The following is a 19,235-nucleotide window of genomic DNA, read 5'->3' as shown; positions in this document are numbered from 1 at the left end:
ACTGTGTCTTCTAACTCTCACGGAGCCTCTCGCTCTCCTGAGCACGAACACAGAACCGGCATACGTCAGGTGTGCAAATGGTGTTTCACGTGAGTAGAGAACTTGATCCAATTCACTTGGCTGGCCCTTCTCTTCTGGGCTGTGCCCGCAGCCACCAGGCATGCCACATTCCCTGCCATGCGTGGGCTCTGCTCAGGTTGGGTCAGGTGAGTTACCGTGAGTGAAGGAAATGAGGGGCTGTGGCCAGAGATGGTCAAGCCAGAGTGCCACACTGACCCCAGGGCAGTGCCCAGCAGAAGGCCTGTGGGTGCGGAGGGGAGAGCAGGAAACCGAGCTGAGCTGAAGGGGCAGCAGCAGGTAGGTTTGGTGTGGACCTCCAGGGCCCAGGCTTAAGACCCAGGTCTGACTTGAAATCCTGGGATGACTCCTCCAGGCCTCCTACATGAAGTCTAACCTCCCTCCAAGGCGCTCACAGTCAGGCCCCACCTGTCTCCTCAGCCACAAGCCCTGGGCCCCAGCCCACAGGTGACTCCACGCACCGGGTGGGCGCTCCATCATCACCTCCCTGAGTCATTCTCTCTGCCTGCAGTGCCCCTCCCCACATTCCCTGTTGGGAAAAGTCCATTTTCTCAGAGGCGCAGGTTAAAGGCCCTGCCCTCGCGAAGCCTGCCCCCACCGCCACCAGCTCCAGCTCCAGCTGCAGCGGCACCATCCCCTTGCTGCCCCAGCTCCTCAGGCTGACCCGACAGGAACCAAGTGATCATCTACCAAGTTGTTGGAGATTTTGCATTTGCTCAGCACCTCCCGCTGTACCAGCAGCTGCTCTGGGCACTGGTGAACCAAACTTAACAGAACAAGCCCTCAAAAGGCACAGGGTAGTCCCAACCAGAAACACCAGGCCATGGAGAGGCGAGGGAAGAACCTAGACAGGTCAGAGCCATGGAGCCCGGCATGACTATCCTCTGGCTTCCCTTTGCATCTGAAAATGAACCAAAGCTCTTACTCTGCCTTCGAGGCCCTCTGATCAGCCCTGTGGTCTTGCTCACCTCCTGACCCTCCGCATCGCTCTCCATGCTGCAGTCCCCTGGCCTTCTGCTGCTAAATGAACACCACGCCCCCTGGGTCCCAGGGCCTCTGTGTTGGCTCCTCCTCCCCGGGATCACTCCTCGCCCACTCCTTCCTGTCCCTCAGTCTCAGCTCATGTGTCACCTCCTCAAAAAGTCAGTCATCTCCCTCTCCACCTCATTGTTACCACCCTCTATCAGGTCAGTTGCCCTTGTTTGTTTTCTTATTTGTTTGTTTATTTTTTTGTTTAGTGTTTCTCACACTCAATTATCAGCTCCAAGGACCTTGGCTCTGTCCCCATTCTACCCCCAGCTCCTGGAATAAGAGTGGAATACACTGTGGACGGCCATCGGTGTCAGATGCTCCATGTGCAGCGCGTTATTTCACTCCTCTCGGTACAGGCTCCTCGCCTGTCAGAAGGAGGTCAGGAGCCCCCCTGTGGGTCGCTCTGGGTGAAATCATAGTGCTCTGAAACTCCTTGGCCCATGGCACCTGTCACACAGATGTGGAGTGTTTTTACAAGAGAGGAATGGTGCCAGCAGCCCACCTGCTCTGAGCCCGGCTCCCTGGGCTCTGGCTGGCGCCCTACCACACATCCTCTATGAGTGGAGAGAGACCGAGCTCTGAGAATGAGTGTCAGTTCTGGCTGCAAACTCTCTAGCCTGTATCCCAACTGTAACAAGTCACCTCAACCTATCGGTTCCACTGGAACCTTAAACTCATCCCATCCCGTAGAAACCCACTGGCGGTCCCTCGCTGCCCCTCCTTGCTCCTCGCTCATTAGAACCAGCAGACGAAGGTTGAATGAGTGATACATTGCAAAGTATCTCATAGGAAAGTTGTAAGACTTGAACTAAAACTGAAACCGTTAGCAGCCCAAGGCGTTGTCCGTGAACAGAGGAGGACAGCTGGGTTCTCCCTGGAGCATCTTGGCTGTTCTGGAAGCTCTGGAGCAGAGGGACTAGAGGAGCAGCCATGGCCAGCCTTCTGGGGACTCCTCAAGGTTCCCCTGGCATTGGACACAGCACCGGGGCCTGAGGCCCTGTATCAGTTTCCTGCGGTGCTGTAACAAACCACCGTACACGTGGAGCTGAAAACAGCACACATTTAATATTTCGCAGCTCTGGATGGCAGGGGGGGGAAATGGCGTCATGGGATTGAAATCAGGTAGTCGCGGGGCTGTCTCCTTCTGGAGGTTTTAGGGGAGAATCGTTCCCTTGCCTCGTCTAGCTTCTGGACCACCTGCACGCCTGCCACAGCCCCTTTCCATCTTTAAAGTTAGCAGCACCGCCTCTTCCCATCTCTCTCTGACTCTTGCCCTCCTGCCTCCCTCTTATGAGGACCCCGTGAGCCATTGCCCATCCCCCCCGCCCCATAATCCAGGATGGTCTCCCCATCTCAAGACCTTTAACTTACTCCGAGTTCCTTTGCCTTGTAAGGTAACATGTTCCCAGGTGCTGAGGGTCAGGAGGTGACATCGCTGAAGGGCATCGCTCTGCCTACCACTGGCCCCGAGCAGATGGGCCTGCTTTGGGGGCCCCAGGCTGGACCTCTGCCTGCAGCCTCCCTACCGACTCTGTTCAAAGTAGAACTCAGTGCGGGCGGAGGGTTCAGTCTCCTCGGCCAGTCGAACCGGCTGCTGGGGCTCAGCCGGGCCACAGAGAAACCAGCCCGGCCAGGCTGCAGCCTCGAGCCTGAAGGCGGAGCCCAGGCTTCTCTGGAAGAAGGTGAAGTGTGTGGCCTGCTCGCCGGCCTTGTACAGGTCCTCGATGCTCACATCCTGTGGGGGAAAGCAGCCGGCTGCAGGGTGAGGCTGTGGAAGAGGCCAGGGCGGGACTGGGCAGGGAGGGTCTTTACTGGGAACGGCCTCCTGAGGGCTATGGGGGTTAAGGGTCTTGGCACTGGGTGCAGAGGGAGATGGCAGAAACCTGCCGGAGAGGGACATGTGGACCTGGCAGGGCACCCACAGGTGGGAGCAGAGATGCCAGAGTGGTCTGGAGGACAGGCGGCTCTGCAGGGTCCCCTAGAACAGGACGCGTCTCACCTCCAGCTTCAAGGCAGGCCCCTCCCCTGTCTCCACACAGGCCAGGCAGCGCCTGCCTCCCTGGATCCCCAGGAAGATGGGAAGTTGGGTGCGGTCCAGGCCTCTGTTGGGAAGTATGCAGATCTTCTCTGGGAAGGAAGAGAGGAGAGCGCCAGGGCTTGAGTGGACCCACATCACAAGCTTAGACAAGTCTCGTTTGGGCAGGAACTGGGCCAGGGCCCAGCAGGATGAACTGGGACGACTTCAGGGTTATGCCCTCTTACTAGGAGGGGTCTCAGTTGTTCCCTGTCTCTTCTCACTGTCTCCAGAGGCAGGAGGGCAGGGAGAACATGTGGCAGATGGAGCCTGGGCGGGTTCCAGCAGCGGAGGCTCAGGGCTCACCTGCACAGCAGTTGTCCGCATCAGGGTCTCCCACCAGGAGCTGGTCGCCTCTTATGTACAGAGCCTTCTGGTCGGCATCCTTAATTCTGGAACAGATGGCAATGCTGATGGCACCGCTGAGCCCCAACCCTGCAATCTGATTACATACTAAGTATCTGGGGTTTTTCTCCTCCTACAGGTGAGAAGGGGCAGATAAGGACCAGGTCATCTTAAGGCAGAAAGGCCTTCCGGATCTCGTAAGAGGCTGCACCTCCTCCCTTTACAAGGCTTGGGCTCTGTCAGGCCTTCAGGGCATTGAGGGGAGCGGGTGCCATCTCACTGTGGGGGTAGAGAAGTTTCTGGACGATGTAGCCCTTTTCCCCTGCCTTCTGGAGAAATCTCCTCAGGTGTCTCTGGGTTACAGTGAGTCTTCTCCTGGGTTTTCTGGGCCTGCCCCAGTTCTTCACCGAGGTTTATTCTCTTACTGAAGGAATCAATTGAGTGTATATTGAAGTGTGATTTGCTTTTCAAATATTTAAACACTTTTTAATAGAAGAAAATCCATAAATTGGGGAAATAATTTTCTATGTGATGGTAAATAAGGTCCCCTGTACCGAGCAGGTGAACTCTGGGGCACCCATGTTACGGGGGCCAAGTAAGGAGGTCGGCAGAAAGCTGGAGCGGCCTGATGACAGCCACTGGGCTTGGCCGTGGTGGCGATGCTGGGCCTGGGCGGGTGACTGTGCCTGGGGCTGAGAAACTGCGCTGAGCGAGCGTGTGCAACCTCACAGCCGTGCGGCCATTAGCTCAGTCGCCTGGCTGGTTTCAGAGACGTTTGTCAGCCATTCTCAGGCCCGAGCAGCCTCCTTACTTTCCAGGGCAGAGGCTCAGGGCCAACCCCGCTGCCTCCAGGAGAACTTCCTTTCTCAATAACAGCTCATCACAACACCCTTAGCTAATGACTGTGTTTAAGGCAAGTTCACTTACACAATAAAAAAATAAGCATCTGAGGATCCTGGGCTTGCCAACTGGTCCTCCCAGGCAGTATGCAATGCGCCCGCTGGCAAGAGTCTATTTGGAGACCTGAACCCAAGCCAGATACCCCAAGGTAGGCACCTGTCTTGTCATTTGCGTGTTTTGTGCATGTGTCTCGCCTTCCAGCCATGCCGTGACTTCCTGGGGCCCCGACTGGTCCATGTCGGGACAGGATGGCCATGCGGGAGCTGAGGACAGGCACCCCAGCGGCCAGTGAATTTTATTCATTACATCCCATCACCTTCCCTAAGGGCCGGAGGTCATTTACATAAAACGTCATGGACAGTAAAGAGTAAACTGTAAGTAAACACCCAAATGTCCAACAAGATAAAATGCAAGCAAGATACAGAAACCCGGGTTAGGAGTGAGGCCACAGAGGCCAGCATAGAGCGGTGTTGTCCCTGAGACGCAGAATGGTCCCTGAGCTTTCAGAGGGAGGATGGAGCAGCACAGAGAGTGTGCAGTCTGGGCCCTGGCTCTGGGTGACATCCGGGAATTTGTTTAACTTCTGAGCCTGTTTCTCGATCTGTAAAATGGGCTTAGTAACAACCCCTCATCGATTTCTTAGGATGGAGACAAGGCTGGCATCTTGCAGATGCTCAGGAAAGAGACTATTGTTATCGGGGTGGCGATCACACTTAATTACAGGGCATTTGAGGTTTCTAGGGTAAGAAGGAGGCTTGTCCTTCTGCTTCGGCCTCTTTCCTCTCCCGCGTCATCCCCAGGCTCCTGACGAAGAAAGGGAGGACTTACATGTAGTATCTTGCCATGGGGAGGGAGCACATTCCTGCAATCCCAGGTGACTGGTCCTTGTTGAGGGAAAAGAGAGAAGGGCTGTCAGAGGAGGCAGTGGAGCTGGGGGCAGACACCTCATGAGCCCCAAATCCCCAGTCACAGGGTGGAAGGTCCCACCAGGCCGCTGTTCCGTAACTGGCCCCCCGAGTGCACCGAGGTCTCCCTAGCCCCGTACACTCCAGGCAGCGCTGGCCCCTCTCATTTGGGCATCTGGGAACAGGTCGAGCTGGCTGGGGTGTGAGCTTGAGAACGTGCCCTGGCGCCAGCCCTGCGAAATCAGAGAATACCCTCCCCAAATGGTTTCTCCAGGAGCGCTTCCCACGGCTGAGCCTGGGGGGTGGGAGGAAAGAAGGCTGGAGCCTCACAGCTTGAGGATGGGCTCCCTGGAACCTTGCCCCACTTCCCAAGGACATAGTCACCACAGCCGCCCTCCCCCGCCGAGCAGGAGGTGCGGACCCTGCCCTGCAGAGTGAGACAGCTGGTTCCCAGGGACTGGTCGCCTTACCCAGACTGTGGAAGAGAGACCATCCAAACCCTGACCAGCTCCCGCAACGACACCACGTGGAAACAGGACAGGCTCGAGGTAGAGACACTTGTGTTTTTGAGGATGAGTGATTGAAACTGAAGCCAGTGTCCCCATATAAACCCCAGACCACAAAGCCTCTCCTTCCAGCCAGGTTATCTGCCCCAGAGGTTTGCCCTAACGCTACCTTCCAAAGGGCTGGTCTGGAATCTAGCCTGAAAAGAGCCAGAGCAAATCAGGGCCTGAGTGTGGTAAGAGTTGGAAAATAGCCCAGAAAAGCAAAATGCAAGGATGGCTAGGGCTGAGGTGTACCGAGCAGGTAAGATTCTCACCAAGAAGGGGAAAGGGAAGAAATAAGGTAGGAGAGCAGAAAATAGAGGGGGTGGGAGAAGAAAGGCGGTAGAAAGGAGCAAGGCTCAGAGAGGGAGAGGGAGGCACTGAGGCCGCGTGGAGGCAGATGAGAGGACAGGTTGATGCTGATGGTGGGCTCAGCCAAAGCAGCAGCACTGAGCTCCTAGGCCTGCATGTTAGAAGGAGGTGGGGCCGAGACAGCTTTAGTGCTGGATCTGCCTCAGTCCGTTGGACAGCCCATTTCCTGTCTCTGGGCTTTGCAGTCAGAGTGAGGGTTGGTGGGAGTAAAGGATAACAGGGCACTGGGCAGGACTGCAATTCTGGGTGATATTGGTGATGTGATCAAAGTTTGAAGAAGTCTTCGTGCTTGGCAAGTTCATCCATTGCTCTTATTCTAATGAAACATAAGAGATTGCCCAAACATGCAATCACAAAGATCTTCACTACATCACTTTTCACAATAGCAGGAAGTTAGAAATACTCTAAATCTATACTAATAAAGAATAATATGCTAATTAGACCAGGTCGACTGGACATCTAACTTCCTTCTGGACAAAGCCATGGTGGTGGGGGCTGAGGCAGAGGTGGTTAGTGGCAATCAGGCCAGCAGGGGAGCAGTTAGGGGGTGACCAGGCCAGCAGGGGGGCAGTTAGGGAGCAATCAGGCAGGCAGGCAGGAGAGCAGTTAGGAGCCAGCAGTTCCGGATTTCGAGAGGGATGTCCAACTGCCAGTTTAGTCCCCATTCCCCTAACTTCCCCCCCCCCCCGCATGAATTTCATGCACCGGGCCTCTAGTGTTCAATAATAGGCCATTGGTTTAAAAATTATGGCAATCTAGTAAATAAGAAAAGTATGTGTACATTAAATATGATATGGTAGGAGATTTTATTACATAAAAATGTTCCAAATATACCAAGTGAAAAGTGCAGAATATAAATAATGCGTAAGTTATGATTCCACTGAAATCCACAAGCATTCAAAGACACAGAAACAAAGGAGCCCACATCACTATAGCACTGACCTGCAGTAGCAGGATCATGAGTGATTTTTATTTTTTTAAGATGTTAACATTCTTCCTATATAAATATGAATTTTAGTTTTAATATAAAGTAAGTTTTAAATTTTTTTTAATCCTCACCCTAGGATTTTTTTTCATTGATATTTGTAGAGAGAGTGGAAGGGAAGGGGAGAGACAGAGAGAGAGACAGAAACATTGACTGGTTGGACCCCAACCTGGGTCCAGGGATTGAGTCTGCAACGGAGGTACGTGCCCTTGACCAGAATCTAACCTGGGACCCTTCAGTCCAATGCTCTATCCACTGAGCCAAACCAGCTAAAGCAGTTATAATTTTTTTAAGTGGGGTGTTCAGATAAAGTCACTGGCTCCCCAAAGTGCCTGCCCATTGAGTCACCTGGGGGCTCTTGATGAGGCTTTCTGAGCTTGGCGTGATCCCAGTGATCAGCCAGGCTTGGGCTGCTAGGCTACTCAGTTCTCTCTCTGGTGAACATGTAATTCATTTGCAGCTATTGCTAAAAGCAGATTCTGATTCCCTTGGTCTGGGGTGGGACCTAAGACTCTGCATTTCAAACTCGCAACCAAGGGACAATGCTGCTGGTCTCTGGGCCACACTTTGAGTAGCAAAGACGGGATGATCCTGCAGCCTAGAGAGGCCCACAGCAGCATGGCCTCACGAAGCCCACCTGACGCTGTGATCTCTCAGCCTAACTCCGGGGATTCTTTGGTTATGGCAGCAGAAGTATGCGCATCCAGGTAGCTGTGCCAAGGTCTGGCTGGGGCAGACCCAGTGCAGGGCCCTATGTGAAGCTGGACCAGCAAGATTCCCACGGTCAGTATCAGCTCAAAGAACCGGCAGAAATTCAGGGCAGCTGAATCCCCTGGAGCCCCAGAAGCCTCCAGGGCTGGCATAGCCCCAAATCCCAGTGTCTCCCCTACAGGCTCCCACATCAGCCCCTGCCTGAGTCCTGGCTACACTGTGATGGAGTGAGAAGGAGGGAGAAGTCCGTGGCTAATCCATCAGGGACCCCAGGGGCCTCGGTCCCTCCCAGTGTGCCACACACTCCATCCCCAGAGCTTTTCCTTCTCTTTTGCCCCCAAGTGGCCTTTCACTGGACTTTGTCCAGTACCCCTCCCTGAACACCACCTCTGGCTGTCACAGAGCTCATCAGTTCTCCTGTCCTGGGTCACATACCAGCACCAAATAGCCCCGGACATCCTCCAAGCTATTTGCACACCATTCCCATTCTATCTGCTCCTTGGTCTCCGACACATGAATATGTTCTCTAAGACCCACATTAGCTTCTGTGGCACCAAATCTAGACTCTTTCTCAATCCTCTGATAGTTGGCCACTGCCCCTGGGGACCCTTGGTGTTGACTGCCTCCCTTCACACCTCTCCATGTCCTCTTCTCAGACGTTGTAGAGTCTCCCTTCCTTCAGGAGTGTCCCTAACACTGGAAGCCACAGTCAAAGTCCTAAGCCCTTCTCTTTCATTTCCCAGAGAGTTTCAATTCACCCATTTCCATAACTGCAATGATCATGTTAGTCTACACCCCCAAGTCCAGGCTGAACACCCCAGTTTATCTCCAGCAGCTACAGGACACCCCCTTCTGGACATCTTGCCATCACATCCAACCAAATAGCTCTAAGGTCAAATTGATCCTGTCCTGCCCACCCACCCCCAGGCCATTCTCCCTCCCAATTTCATTTCTCCCACCTACAAAATCTTCCTCCAACTAGTGAGATTCAAAAACCTGAGGGTCATTGACCATTTCGCCCACATCTCCTGACTCTATGTTTGATTTATCAACAAGTTCTGATAGATTATTCTTTAAAATGTAACTTTGTTTTCTTAACAGCCATTAGACCTTGCCTGTATTCCTGGTTTTTCTACCTTCAATCCAGACCAACATAGACTCATCTTCTAAGCACTGCTCTCACATATCCCCACCCAGCTCTGCAATCCACAGTGGCTGCCCTTTCACCATCCGCTGGCCCAGATCTACTTGCATGAGCAAGCCTCACTTCTCCGTGGACACTGAGCCATCCGTCCAGGCATATGGGCACACTCAGGGCTGTCTTTGCTTCCCCTGCCTCAAAAGTCACTCCTCCTCACTGCCGTCCACTATGACCTATGGCATTAGGGTTACTGAACATGGAATCATTATCTATAGGTTAAATGTCTAGTTCTGCCAAATTAACTGGCAGCTCAGAGTAACAAGTCATACAAGTTCACTTAACCACAACCCTCAGTTTCAGCATCTATAAAATCATGAAGTTAGAGTATGTGGTTATTAAGAATCAGATCAAACTCTCTATGATGCCGTGACTCAGAGTTTAATAAATCTTTCCTTTACCATTGCACCCTACTCTGCATCCTATTAAATTTCACTATATTGTTTATTGTTCTAGCTACAGACATTTGTTTCCCTTATAAAAATTAACACGATCTTGCAGCCATAAAGCATGGCTTATAGCTCCCTCCAACCTCCTTCTGACACAAATGGTGCTCAGGGGCAGGACACAGGACCATGCAGCGAATTTAAATGACAAGGTGGGCTCAAGACCTAGTGCTGTTACTCATTCGTATTCAACCTTGGGTAGTCCCCTTTGTCCTGAGCCTCCAACTTACTATCATTGGAATGAGAGGCTGGCCCAGGCAGTACTTTTAAAAACTAAGTTTTACACTGAATTTTTACACAGAAACTTGAAAGCAAAATGGGTAAAGGGGGCCTGCCTTTGCTGAGTCAAGGTGTGATGAAGACACCAGAACATGCGAGCATTGCCCTTGAGCACTAGAGTAGGCACTGGGGGATCTCTAAAGAGCCCAAACCTCACCAAGCACTACTGAACACCACTGGCCTAGAAAATTCCTCTGGCATTACATTCTAAAGTCTATAGTTCTAAATAATAGCATTATCTTGATTCAACTTAACCTATAGTTTCTCCTCCAATTCCTTCTGTATGCCCTGGGACTTACCCAGCATCCCTGGTGTTCTGTGGATAGAACATCTTATCATCCAGAGAGCTGCCAGGAGCAGTTAAGGAAGGGGCCAGATTAGGGATGTTGATAGAAGGGACAAGAAAATAGAGAGAACACTGCCTGCCCACCACTAACCTGCAGATCCTCGGTGCCTGGAACCACCAACTGACTTCTCCAGGGCACCTGCCTGGGTTTATACTGTCTGATCTGGTGGGTTGGGCCTTCAGCATCTTTAAAATTGGTTCCAGGATGGGGAAGAAGAACCTGGGGATTTCACAATGTCTACAGCAAGTATGGGTAATGAGAAGGTGGAGGTATTAATGAATGTTTGTTTGCAGAAGCCCAGCGCTGGGCCCCTGCTCATAGCTACTGTCATTGACACTGTTATTGGTGGTTTGGGCCACTAGATAAACAATGCTGGGGTCAGATGTCCTCATGTTGCCTTCCCTTTGGTACCCATGGGCTCCATTCCAGGCTTAAAGGTGGCAGAGGCAAGAGGAGTGAGTGCAAGGGGCCTAAGGGCAGAACGACCTCTGATGGCTGGATAGCTATCCACTCATAAGGGGCATAACACTTAAGTGTAGTGTTCTCTGGGGACCAATGCCTTATTGTACTTCTTCATCTCAGGACATTTGCAAAGTTCCATGCAGGGCTAGGGGAGGAAGTGGGAGAGGACAGTCTAACACCCATATGTTTGCAGAATGAGACATAAGAGAAGATGGGCAGGAACAGGACCAGATTTCTGTTTTCTAAGGCCAGCAGTCATTCTTGACCCCCTCTCTCAATCTCTTGCCCCTCTGTGTAAAGGGCCAGAGCATGGGGTATGATTCTAGGCAATCAGTGAATTCAACTGCTGTGTGACAAACATTCATTACATGGTCCCTGTTAAGTAGCTTTACAGTCCAGCTGGGGAGCTAAGTTATAAACACTTGAAAAGACAATTAAGAAGACCAGACTCCAATCTGTGGGCCAAGGGCATATTGTGTTGGAGACAATACAGATAAACAGTTTCCTTGAGTGAGAAACCAAATTTATTACATAATTTTAAGAGTCTTAGACATGACATAAGGGGAGCTACAGCATCCCTGACTAATAAGCTAAGCAGGCTCTACTTCAATACCTCCAGGGCCAGAGACATCACAACCTCTTGGAGAAACTTTAACAGTGTGTGTGGTCCTTATGGTTAAAATTTTCAGGCAAAACAGCTCTATCCATTCACCAGTCCTACTTGTGTGTTCTGGAATCACATAGAATGAGTGTGTTCTCCTACTGACAGGTCTTGGAGTGCTTGAGGACGGCTCTTCCTGTACAGCTTCTTCGGGATATGAGCCCTCAGCACCTCTGCTGCTCCCCTGAGACATGGTCTGGGACCCTCTCTGCTCTTCAGGACACACTATTGTCCTCAGTGATGACAACTGGCACAGACTACATATGTCATGGGTATATACCGCTGTAAATACTGGCCGAGTCTGGGGGGCTTGTGCTGAAATGGAAAAAATCTAAAACCATGAGACCTGTTTCATTTGAATGTCATGATGCCAGGGCCTCTGGTTCATATACATAGCATTTTACATTCTTTTCTTTTCAATCAACATGTCAGCTTGTAACCAAAACCAAGGTTTGGCTATTTGGTGCCACGAAAGCCAAACTCGTGAAACAGGTGCTGGTGAAAAAGGAAAGAGGTTTATTCAAGTGCTAGTCACCTGAGAAGATGAGGGACTCTTGTCCATAGCCCATCCCAACATCTCAGTGCAGACAGCATTTGTATAAGGAGGGAGAGGGAAAGTAGAACAAAGAGATCAAGAAGATTGTGTTGGAAAGTCCTCTACATGCAGACCAGTACAGTCCATTCCAATAAGGATCTTGGTCAAGTGATGGTCTGGTGTGCATCATCCTGGTTTTGCATCATCCTGGTTTTACAGTTGAAGGTCAGGAACAACTGAAGGTTGGAGTCTGTATCTTCTAAAGTTAGTTCCTAGGATTCTTATACAAACATGCTTTTTATCTACAAGCAACATACTAGAGTCAGCATTTACAGAAACAATGTCAAAAGAATGATGGGGTGGTTATAATTCCCCTGCTACATGCTCATCCCTGTTAAATCCCTCTTGAGTTTTACCATCCTACAAATGATGAAGAGCCATTTCAGGCTGTAGAAGCTTGAAGGGATTTCAGCTGCTCCCTGAGGGTGGAGCAGCTGAAATTTAGATGGAGGAGGAAAGAGAATGTGCCAGAGTAAGAAATGGCTTCCACATCCCACTCACTGGATTCCAATTGCCAAAGATTATGCAAGGTACTTGGAAACAAGCTGATGCAGCCTTGACTTTGAGGTCAAATTAGGGACCAGAGACCCCAAGTCAGCTTACTACAATGAGGGGGAGGTCACATAGAGGAACACATAAGACAATGTCAGAACAGGTGACCAGGGATCTCAATTCAGCAGATGCTCCTCAGAAGAGGTGACAATTAGGGACCATGGCTGGGCCTGTGGGCACAGAGTGTGAACTGGATCTACAGAAATAGCCTGGTGCCTGGAGCCATGTGCTCAGCACTCAGGCCTGGGAGGCTGTGGCTGAAGGTCTAGGAGGCAGACCCTCTGGCCTGGCCACCCCTTGTTAGTCCTCAGTGAAACCATGCTGGTCTGACAGGTGAGGAGCAGGTGCAACACCTGGCTCAGATTTGAACCCCTCCCTGGCCTCTGCTCTCATCCCCAGGGTTTAGGTGGGAACACTGGGGTCACAGTCCTGGCACGCATGGCTGGAGGTACAAAGGTAGTCAAGGAAGAACTAAAACTTGCAGAAACAGAATATTTGGCAAATTTAATATGAGCAACTTTTAAATAGAATGTTTAAGGAAGTAAAGGGGCCAACATTCACTTTGAGAAGGAAAATGAAAATATTGGAGAAAATCGCAATCACAGTAAAATAAATGCATTTACTTCTCTTCCCTGTGTATTAGTCATCTATTGCTGCCTGACAAGTGACCCCCAAAACTTAGTCACTGAAAGCACCAGGTATTTATCTTCTTCCTTGGTCTTGGGGGAGGGGGGTGCCTACAGCAGCTTGGCTGTGTCACTATCCTCCCAGGTTGCAGCCAGCAGCGTCATGGCTGCCTGACCAGGGCTGGAGGGGCCATTTCCACGCTCCACGTAGCTCTTGGCAAGAGGCTTCATTTTTCACCGCTCGGGTTTCTATTGGCTGCTTACAACATGCAGCTGCTTCCCCAGCTCAAGGGAACAAGGAAACGAGAGCGACCAACGTAGAAGCAGTGGGAGTTTCAGAAGTGGCACCACATTCCTTCTGCCATATTCTACTGGTCACAGAGAGGGCTGGTGCAATGTGGGAGGGGACGCAGTGTGTGGACCCCAGGAGTCCAGGCCATTCATTCTCCAGGGCTGCCGTGGCCAATTACCACAGACTTGGCGGCTTAAAACACCAGGGAAGTGCTCTCTCTCAGCCGGGGAGACTGGCAGGACAATGCCTCCTCCCGGGGGGCGCCTCGGCCACGGCGCTCCTGCCTTACTGTAGCTCAGCTCCAGTCTCTGCCTCAGTCTCCACACGGCCTTCCCTGGGCCTCCTGTTCTTACCAGGACAGCAGGCATATTGGGTGAGGGCCCATCCAATACAGCGTGGCCTCAACCAATGGCACCTGCGAGGGCCCTATCTCCAAATCAGGGCACGGTCTGAGGTTCCCAGAAGGACACGAATTTAGGGGGACATACTCAACCAGCACTGGAGACCCTGGGAGGCTGAATCCCACACCCTGAAATCTCAGGGACCGTGGCCACTCCCGGTCAAAGTGCAGGGTGTTCTCTCTGTCGGTTCCCTCCCCAGGAGACTCCAGCCACAGGCACCCACCGGGCCCTCCTTCCCAGCCTGCTGAGATCTGACTCTCGCTGCTGCCGACCAAAGCAGCAGAAGGCAACCACCCGATCTCACTCCTGGGAAGTGGGAGCCGAGGACAGCTAGAAATGATATCTGCTCTGTTCACCTCGAAATTAATTCTTCTGATCATGACACAGGTAATCCATCTTCAGTGTAGAACAATTAGAATATATAAGTAAACAAAAGAACAACAACAAGAGTGTCACCTTAATACCAGCAGCCTGACATTGCTAAAATTGAAGCAAACTCTTAAAGACTTTTTCCTATATTTTTAATTAAATATGTATTTTTAATTAAAATGGAATTAGAAGCTACGCCACTGTGTAACTTGCTCTTCTCGCTTACTGTGTCGAGAGCATCTCCATGTGAACAGACACCAGCATCTTGGATTGTAATTGTACCTTGGGTTTCAAAAGGAGTGACTGCCTGCCCAACCTCAGCCTTCCAAGCTGGAGCCACGCCCTTGGGCACCACCACCCTGCTAGGCCCATGGTGAGAGCGTGATGGTGGGGATGGAGAAGGCACATATGATGGCAGCTGAATTAAGGGAAGGGGAAGGAACTGGGCCTTGGGTCCCTAACCCTTGACCCTGCACAGGGGTGGTGATGGGACCCCATGTGGGCAGCTGGAGGCCCTAATAGGCTCAAGTTGGGACGGGGCTGGCCTGTGGGGTTCAGGGGCACTGGGCAAGGTACCATGAAGGATGAGGATTCCCACCATTCCCCTTTTTTACCTTATGTCATTTTTGCAAGGTTCCACACCAGGAGCGCCACCCAGCAGGGAAAGAAATGGAAGGAACTAATCGCCAAATCTAGAAGGATTTACCCAAACTGGGAACTAGGAGAAGGGAGAGTGGCCATGTGCCAAGTCAATCAAGTGGGGGCCTGAGAACAGAGGAGCGTGGTCGCCTGGGCCTCCTCCTCCTCCTCCACTCACCCCTGCGGGCTCTGCCCCGGGGTCCTGGGAGGTGGGTTGCCCTAGTCACATTGCTGGAAGTAGAAGTCCATGATGGGGTGGTCCCAGCTGGCATCTCCCGGGAGCTGGCTGAGTCTGAGAGGCTGGTCCGCTTCGGGCACCGTGCAGAGGAACCAGCCCGGGAAGGCAGCCGATTCGAACCTGGAGGTGAGCCCCGTGTCCCGCCTGTAGAAGGTGAAGCCCCTGGAATCCTTGGGGCTGCGGTAGAGCTCCATAATGTCCACTGGCTGCAGGCAGAGGGCACGGCAGGCGAGGGGTGTGAGTGGAGCGACCAGGAGGGCTGAGACGAGGGCTTGGGACACAGGGCAATAACAGAACCTGGTGGGAGAGGCGCTCAGGAGCCCGGCTCCAGGGGTCCAGCATCGGCTGCTCAGGGGAACCCACAGGACTCACCTCTAGTTTCAGAGTCGGTTCCTGCCCCGTCCCACACGACAGGCACTGGCTCCCTCCCTGGACGCCCAGGATGACTGGAGAAAGGCTGTCGTCCAGAAACCGATTGGAGACAACACTGATCTCCTCGCCTAGAGGAAGGAAGCCAGATGCAGAGGCCTTGCCTACCTTCCCCCCCACTTCCCCTCCCACGTCGTGGACTTTGGGGAGCAGGTCTCTGTGAGGCGTGCTGTCCCCAGGCTCAGCAGCTGTCCTGTGGGGAAAGGCGCTCGCCTGCCAGCTGGCCCGAAGACATCAAGACACACGGCACATCCCACCCCCGCGCCCACCCTCTTGCCCACGATCAAATCCTCAAGCCTCCACCAGCCTTACAGGACATCTGACCTCCCCCTTTAATGCCCTTCCACACTCAGCCTCTCCTCAGTGACTTGGGCATCTTTCTACCCCCAGTGAGATTCCCAAGAACAGGAGTGGTCTCAGTCCTCTGTGCCATTCCCTCCACATGCACACACGTGTGCACACAGGCACCCAGAGATACATGTGCATGCACACACACAGCCTCGCAGAGGGTCTGCCTGGCCCCAGGCCCAGGGAGTGTGTCCCAGGCGGGCAGGTGAGGGCTGTTGCAGAGAGAAGGGCCTGCCGCTCGCAATGTGTGGCACAGAATGAGTAAGCACCAGGCCAGGGGTGCCACCAGCTCTCAGGGTCCTGCCACTCTGAGTGACCAGGGGTCCCCTGGCACAGAGGGCACCCAGGGCAAAGGGACAGAAACCCACCCCCTACGGGAATGAAGGCCCAGGGAGCCTGCCTGGTCTTCCCAGCACTGCTCCCAGGAAAAGGATGTGTGGCCTAAGTCCAGCTGTGAGGGCAGGACAAAGCATTCATCTTGAACAGTCCCACCTTTGCACAGCGGTGCCCAGTGCCACTGGGACACGTGTCTGGCGTTGCAGGGAGGTGGCACTCTTTTTGTCCTTGCGAGGAGCCTGGCGTCAGGGTGCCCTGGCTACTGTGTCAGGCCTGGGTCTCGCAAGGCTGTTCTAGGCCCTCCCAGCCCCTCCCCTCAGAGCAGAGCCCTAGGGAAGAAGGGTCTGGGGCCACCCACCTTTCACGGCCTTCCCTGCGTGCACCCCCCCGGCCAGCAGCTGGTTATCCTGCAGATAAAGCACCTTCAATGCCGCATCCTTCATTCTGGAACATCAGGACAATGACACTCAGTCAGGGAAGGGGGGGTGTCCAGCTTGCCCGGCTCCAGAGTCCCCCAGTGCCAGGCACTGTCCCTCTCTGCCCGCTGTGCCAAAGGAATGGCACGACCTTCTTCCAACCCCACTGGCCCCACAGCCTCCCACTGAGTCTGGGGCTCTCTCCTTCACCCTATTCAGTCTTTCCTACACCAAGCAGCCCCTCGTGTGCCATGTTGGAAAGTCGGAGTCCCGGGTCCCCGTCCTGCTCCTGCTCCGCCACCACGGCTGCTGATTCGCCGCAGACAAGCCGCTCGCCCTTGGGCCCGGTCTGCCCATCACAAGCTAAGACGGCGAGTTAGACATGCCCGGGCTCTCCCAGATGAAAACCCGCCCGCAGTCATCACTGAAGACATCAGGGGCTTCTGCTCGGCCACCGATGCCCTGCTACCGTCAGAATGTCTTCACACGTAAAATGCTTTCCTTTTCCTTTCCACACGTGCTTCTCATCTGTGAGCTCAGCTGATTCTCTGGTGTCCTGGGAGGTGAAGGTGTGTCTAGCGGGGGTTCCCCAGACGTCTCATGGAATAAAGTGCAGCGTGTACACCTGGCTCGGTGTCGGCTAAATATGGACAAATCTCTGCCTCAAAGTGCCTCAGATGCTTCCCCTCATAAGGAGCCATAAGGAGCATGTCCCACCCTCACTTTACCGGGGAGCCCCCCGTGTACAGCGGCTCGCAGGGCTGGGCTCCACGGAACACACTTTGGGAAGAGCTGTCGAGGCTCTGAGTGCAGCGAGAGCGAGGACGAGTGTCATTCACGCTCCGATGTCCAGAGCACGGCCGAAGGCCCGGTCAGTGCATGCCCGAGGACAGGCAGACTGCCTGACAGTCGTCTTGTTGCTGTGGTTGTTTTGTCCTGAAAGCAGCAGGGACAGTGGGGCAGGGGCCAGGGATGCCAGGCCACACGCTGGGCGTGACAGCAGGGCTCAGGCGGTCTCTTGACTTCCTCTCAATATGGACGCAGGAGGCTGCAGCTCCACACAGGGGGCTCCCTGTCCCTCTGCCCACAGAGGAGCCCCCTGAGGGGCTGCCCGATGTGTCTTAGGCAGTGGGGCGCTGTTCACAATGGCCCACTCCCCACCTCACGTGGGGAGCTGGAGTTCCATTGGCCAGGCCCGTCCCTCCTGGAAAAGGCTGGACAGCAGGCACCTGCGCTGTCCCCCAGGACATGGCCAGCCCTGAGGCTCAGATACTCACCGAAAGCACAGGGCCCCGCTCAGAACCATCCTGCCCTTCAGCGTGCAGAGCGGACGTCCTGTCGTGAAATAACTGGCGTGTTAGGAGGAGACAGGCTGAGCTGGCAGGGGCCTGGGGAGCAGGCAGCCTCCGACCCCCAGCATGTGAGCAGCCCCCACAGAGCAGGGGATCCTGGTCTGGGGTCAGGAGAGAACCCCAGTCCTGCTGGGAGGATGGACTGGGCTCCCAGGGACACCTGAGAGCACTCCCTTCTCCCACGGAGCCACCGTGTCTGCCTGCTCTTGTGGGGACCAGGGCAGCACGGATGCCTTGCCTTTAATAACATGCCAGGGAGGGGCCTGAAACTGCCCCAGACAGGACGAGCAGGGTTCCCCACATGGCTTCACACCCCCTTCTCTCTCCCAGGGAAGGAAAGTTCTGGAGACCGTCTTCCTCCCAGCAATTCTGAACATTTCCGGGGTTTCCGGCTCCCCCTGAACACTGGGTTCCTGGACCTCAGGCCCTTCCAGACCCAAAGGTGTCAGTGCAGAAGCAGCTCAGGGAAAGTAGACTAACAATCCGCCCCCCTCCCTCCCTCTCTCCCTTCCTTCCCTCCTCCCTCAATCCCCCGGGCCTGTGGAAGGTGCTGGAGGTGGGGCTCTCCTGCTTAGATGTTTAAGTCTGCATATTCATTGTAGAAAAACTTGAAAATCCAGGTCAACAAAGAAGAAAAACGTGTGCCTCGTCTTGGCTACCAGAGCACGACCAGAAACCCCATGCGCACAGCTTTTCCCCTGCACACGGGGAGCTGTCCACGGCCTTCACACGCCTGTATCACAGGTCCTACCCTCCTTTCAACCTGCTGCTCATGTAGCAAAACCCCAGAGTACCTTGCTATACCCAACGCAAATAATGATGTCATCGCATTAAACAACTGTTTAGTACTTCATTGTATAGATGCAGCATCACGTACTTATAGTAATCAATCATTATTAGTCCTTTGTATTGTTGTTATTGTCATTTGCTATTGGAGATCATGTTGTGACAAACATATTTGTATCCGCTTCTTGGCTCATTTGTCTGACGATTTCCTTAGGAAATAAAATCTATCTCATGCTCTCTGTGATTGATTTTTCTTCAGTCCCTAACCGGTAAAATAATATGTGATTGTGTAATGATTCAGGCAGTGTTCACTCATCCATACACTCTCTGTGATCGATCTGAATGAAAGGTAAGGGTCCGAGCGTGATAATAAACAGTTTAATTATGTCTTGAGTACCAGTGATAATCACTGACTGTTAAGGCATAATTTTTTAAAATTGTGTTCAGGCTTATGGGCTAAATGATCCTTAAAGTACAGTATTCAAGGATAAATAAAACATGAAGTTGTTCAAAAGT

The 19,235-nt window shown here is 53.0% G+C and overlaps 2 protein-coding genes across 2 annotated transcripts; both read right to left on the bottom strand.

Moving 5' to 3' along the window:
• Positions 1-2,632: 2,632 nt before the first annotated feature.
• IL1F10 (interleukin 1 family member 10) lies at positions 2,633-5,289 on the bottom strand. Its single transcript, XM_059660716.1, has 4 exons — positions 5,258-5,289; positions 3,491-3,576; positions 3,110-3,237; positions 2,633-2,845 (listed from the first exon to the last, which is right to left on the bottom strand). The coding sequence occupies exons 1-4, from the start codon at positions 5,287-5,289 to the stop codon at positions 2,633-2,635; spliced, it is 459 nt and encodes a 152-aa protein (XP_059516699.1).
• Positions 5,290-11,846: 6,557 nt separating this feature from the next.
• On the bottom strand, positions 11,847-18,137 carry IL36RN (interleukin 36 receptor antagonist). Its single transcript, XM_059660715.1, has 5 exons — positions 18,094-18,137; positions 17,859-17,916; positions 16,524-16,609; positions 15,425-15,552; positions 11,847-15,258 (listed from the first exon to the last, which is right to left on the bottom strand). Exons 2-5 carry the CDS (start codon positions 17,885-17,887, stop codon positions 15,034-15,036), a joined length of 468 nt encoding a protein of 155 aa, XP_059516698.1. The 5' UTR covers positions 17,888-17,916; positions 18,094-18,137; the 3' UTR covers positions 11,847-15,033.
• Between the last annotated feature and the right edge of the window lie 1,098 nt (positions 18,138-19,235).

Source organism: Myotis daubentonii, chromosome 12, assembly GCF_963259705.1.
Source record: "Myotis daubentonii chromosome 12, mMyoDau2.1, whole genome shotgun sequence".
Taxonomy (NCBI): domain Eukaryota; kingdom Metazoa; phylum Chordata; class Mammalia; order Chiroptera; family Vespertilionidae; genus Myotis; species Myotis daubentonii.
Note: the sequence above shows the minus strand (reverse complement) of the source record. Positions and strands in the feature narration are given on the sequence as shown.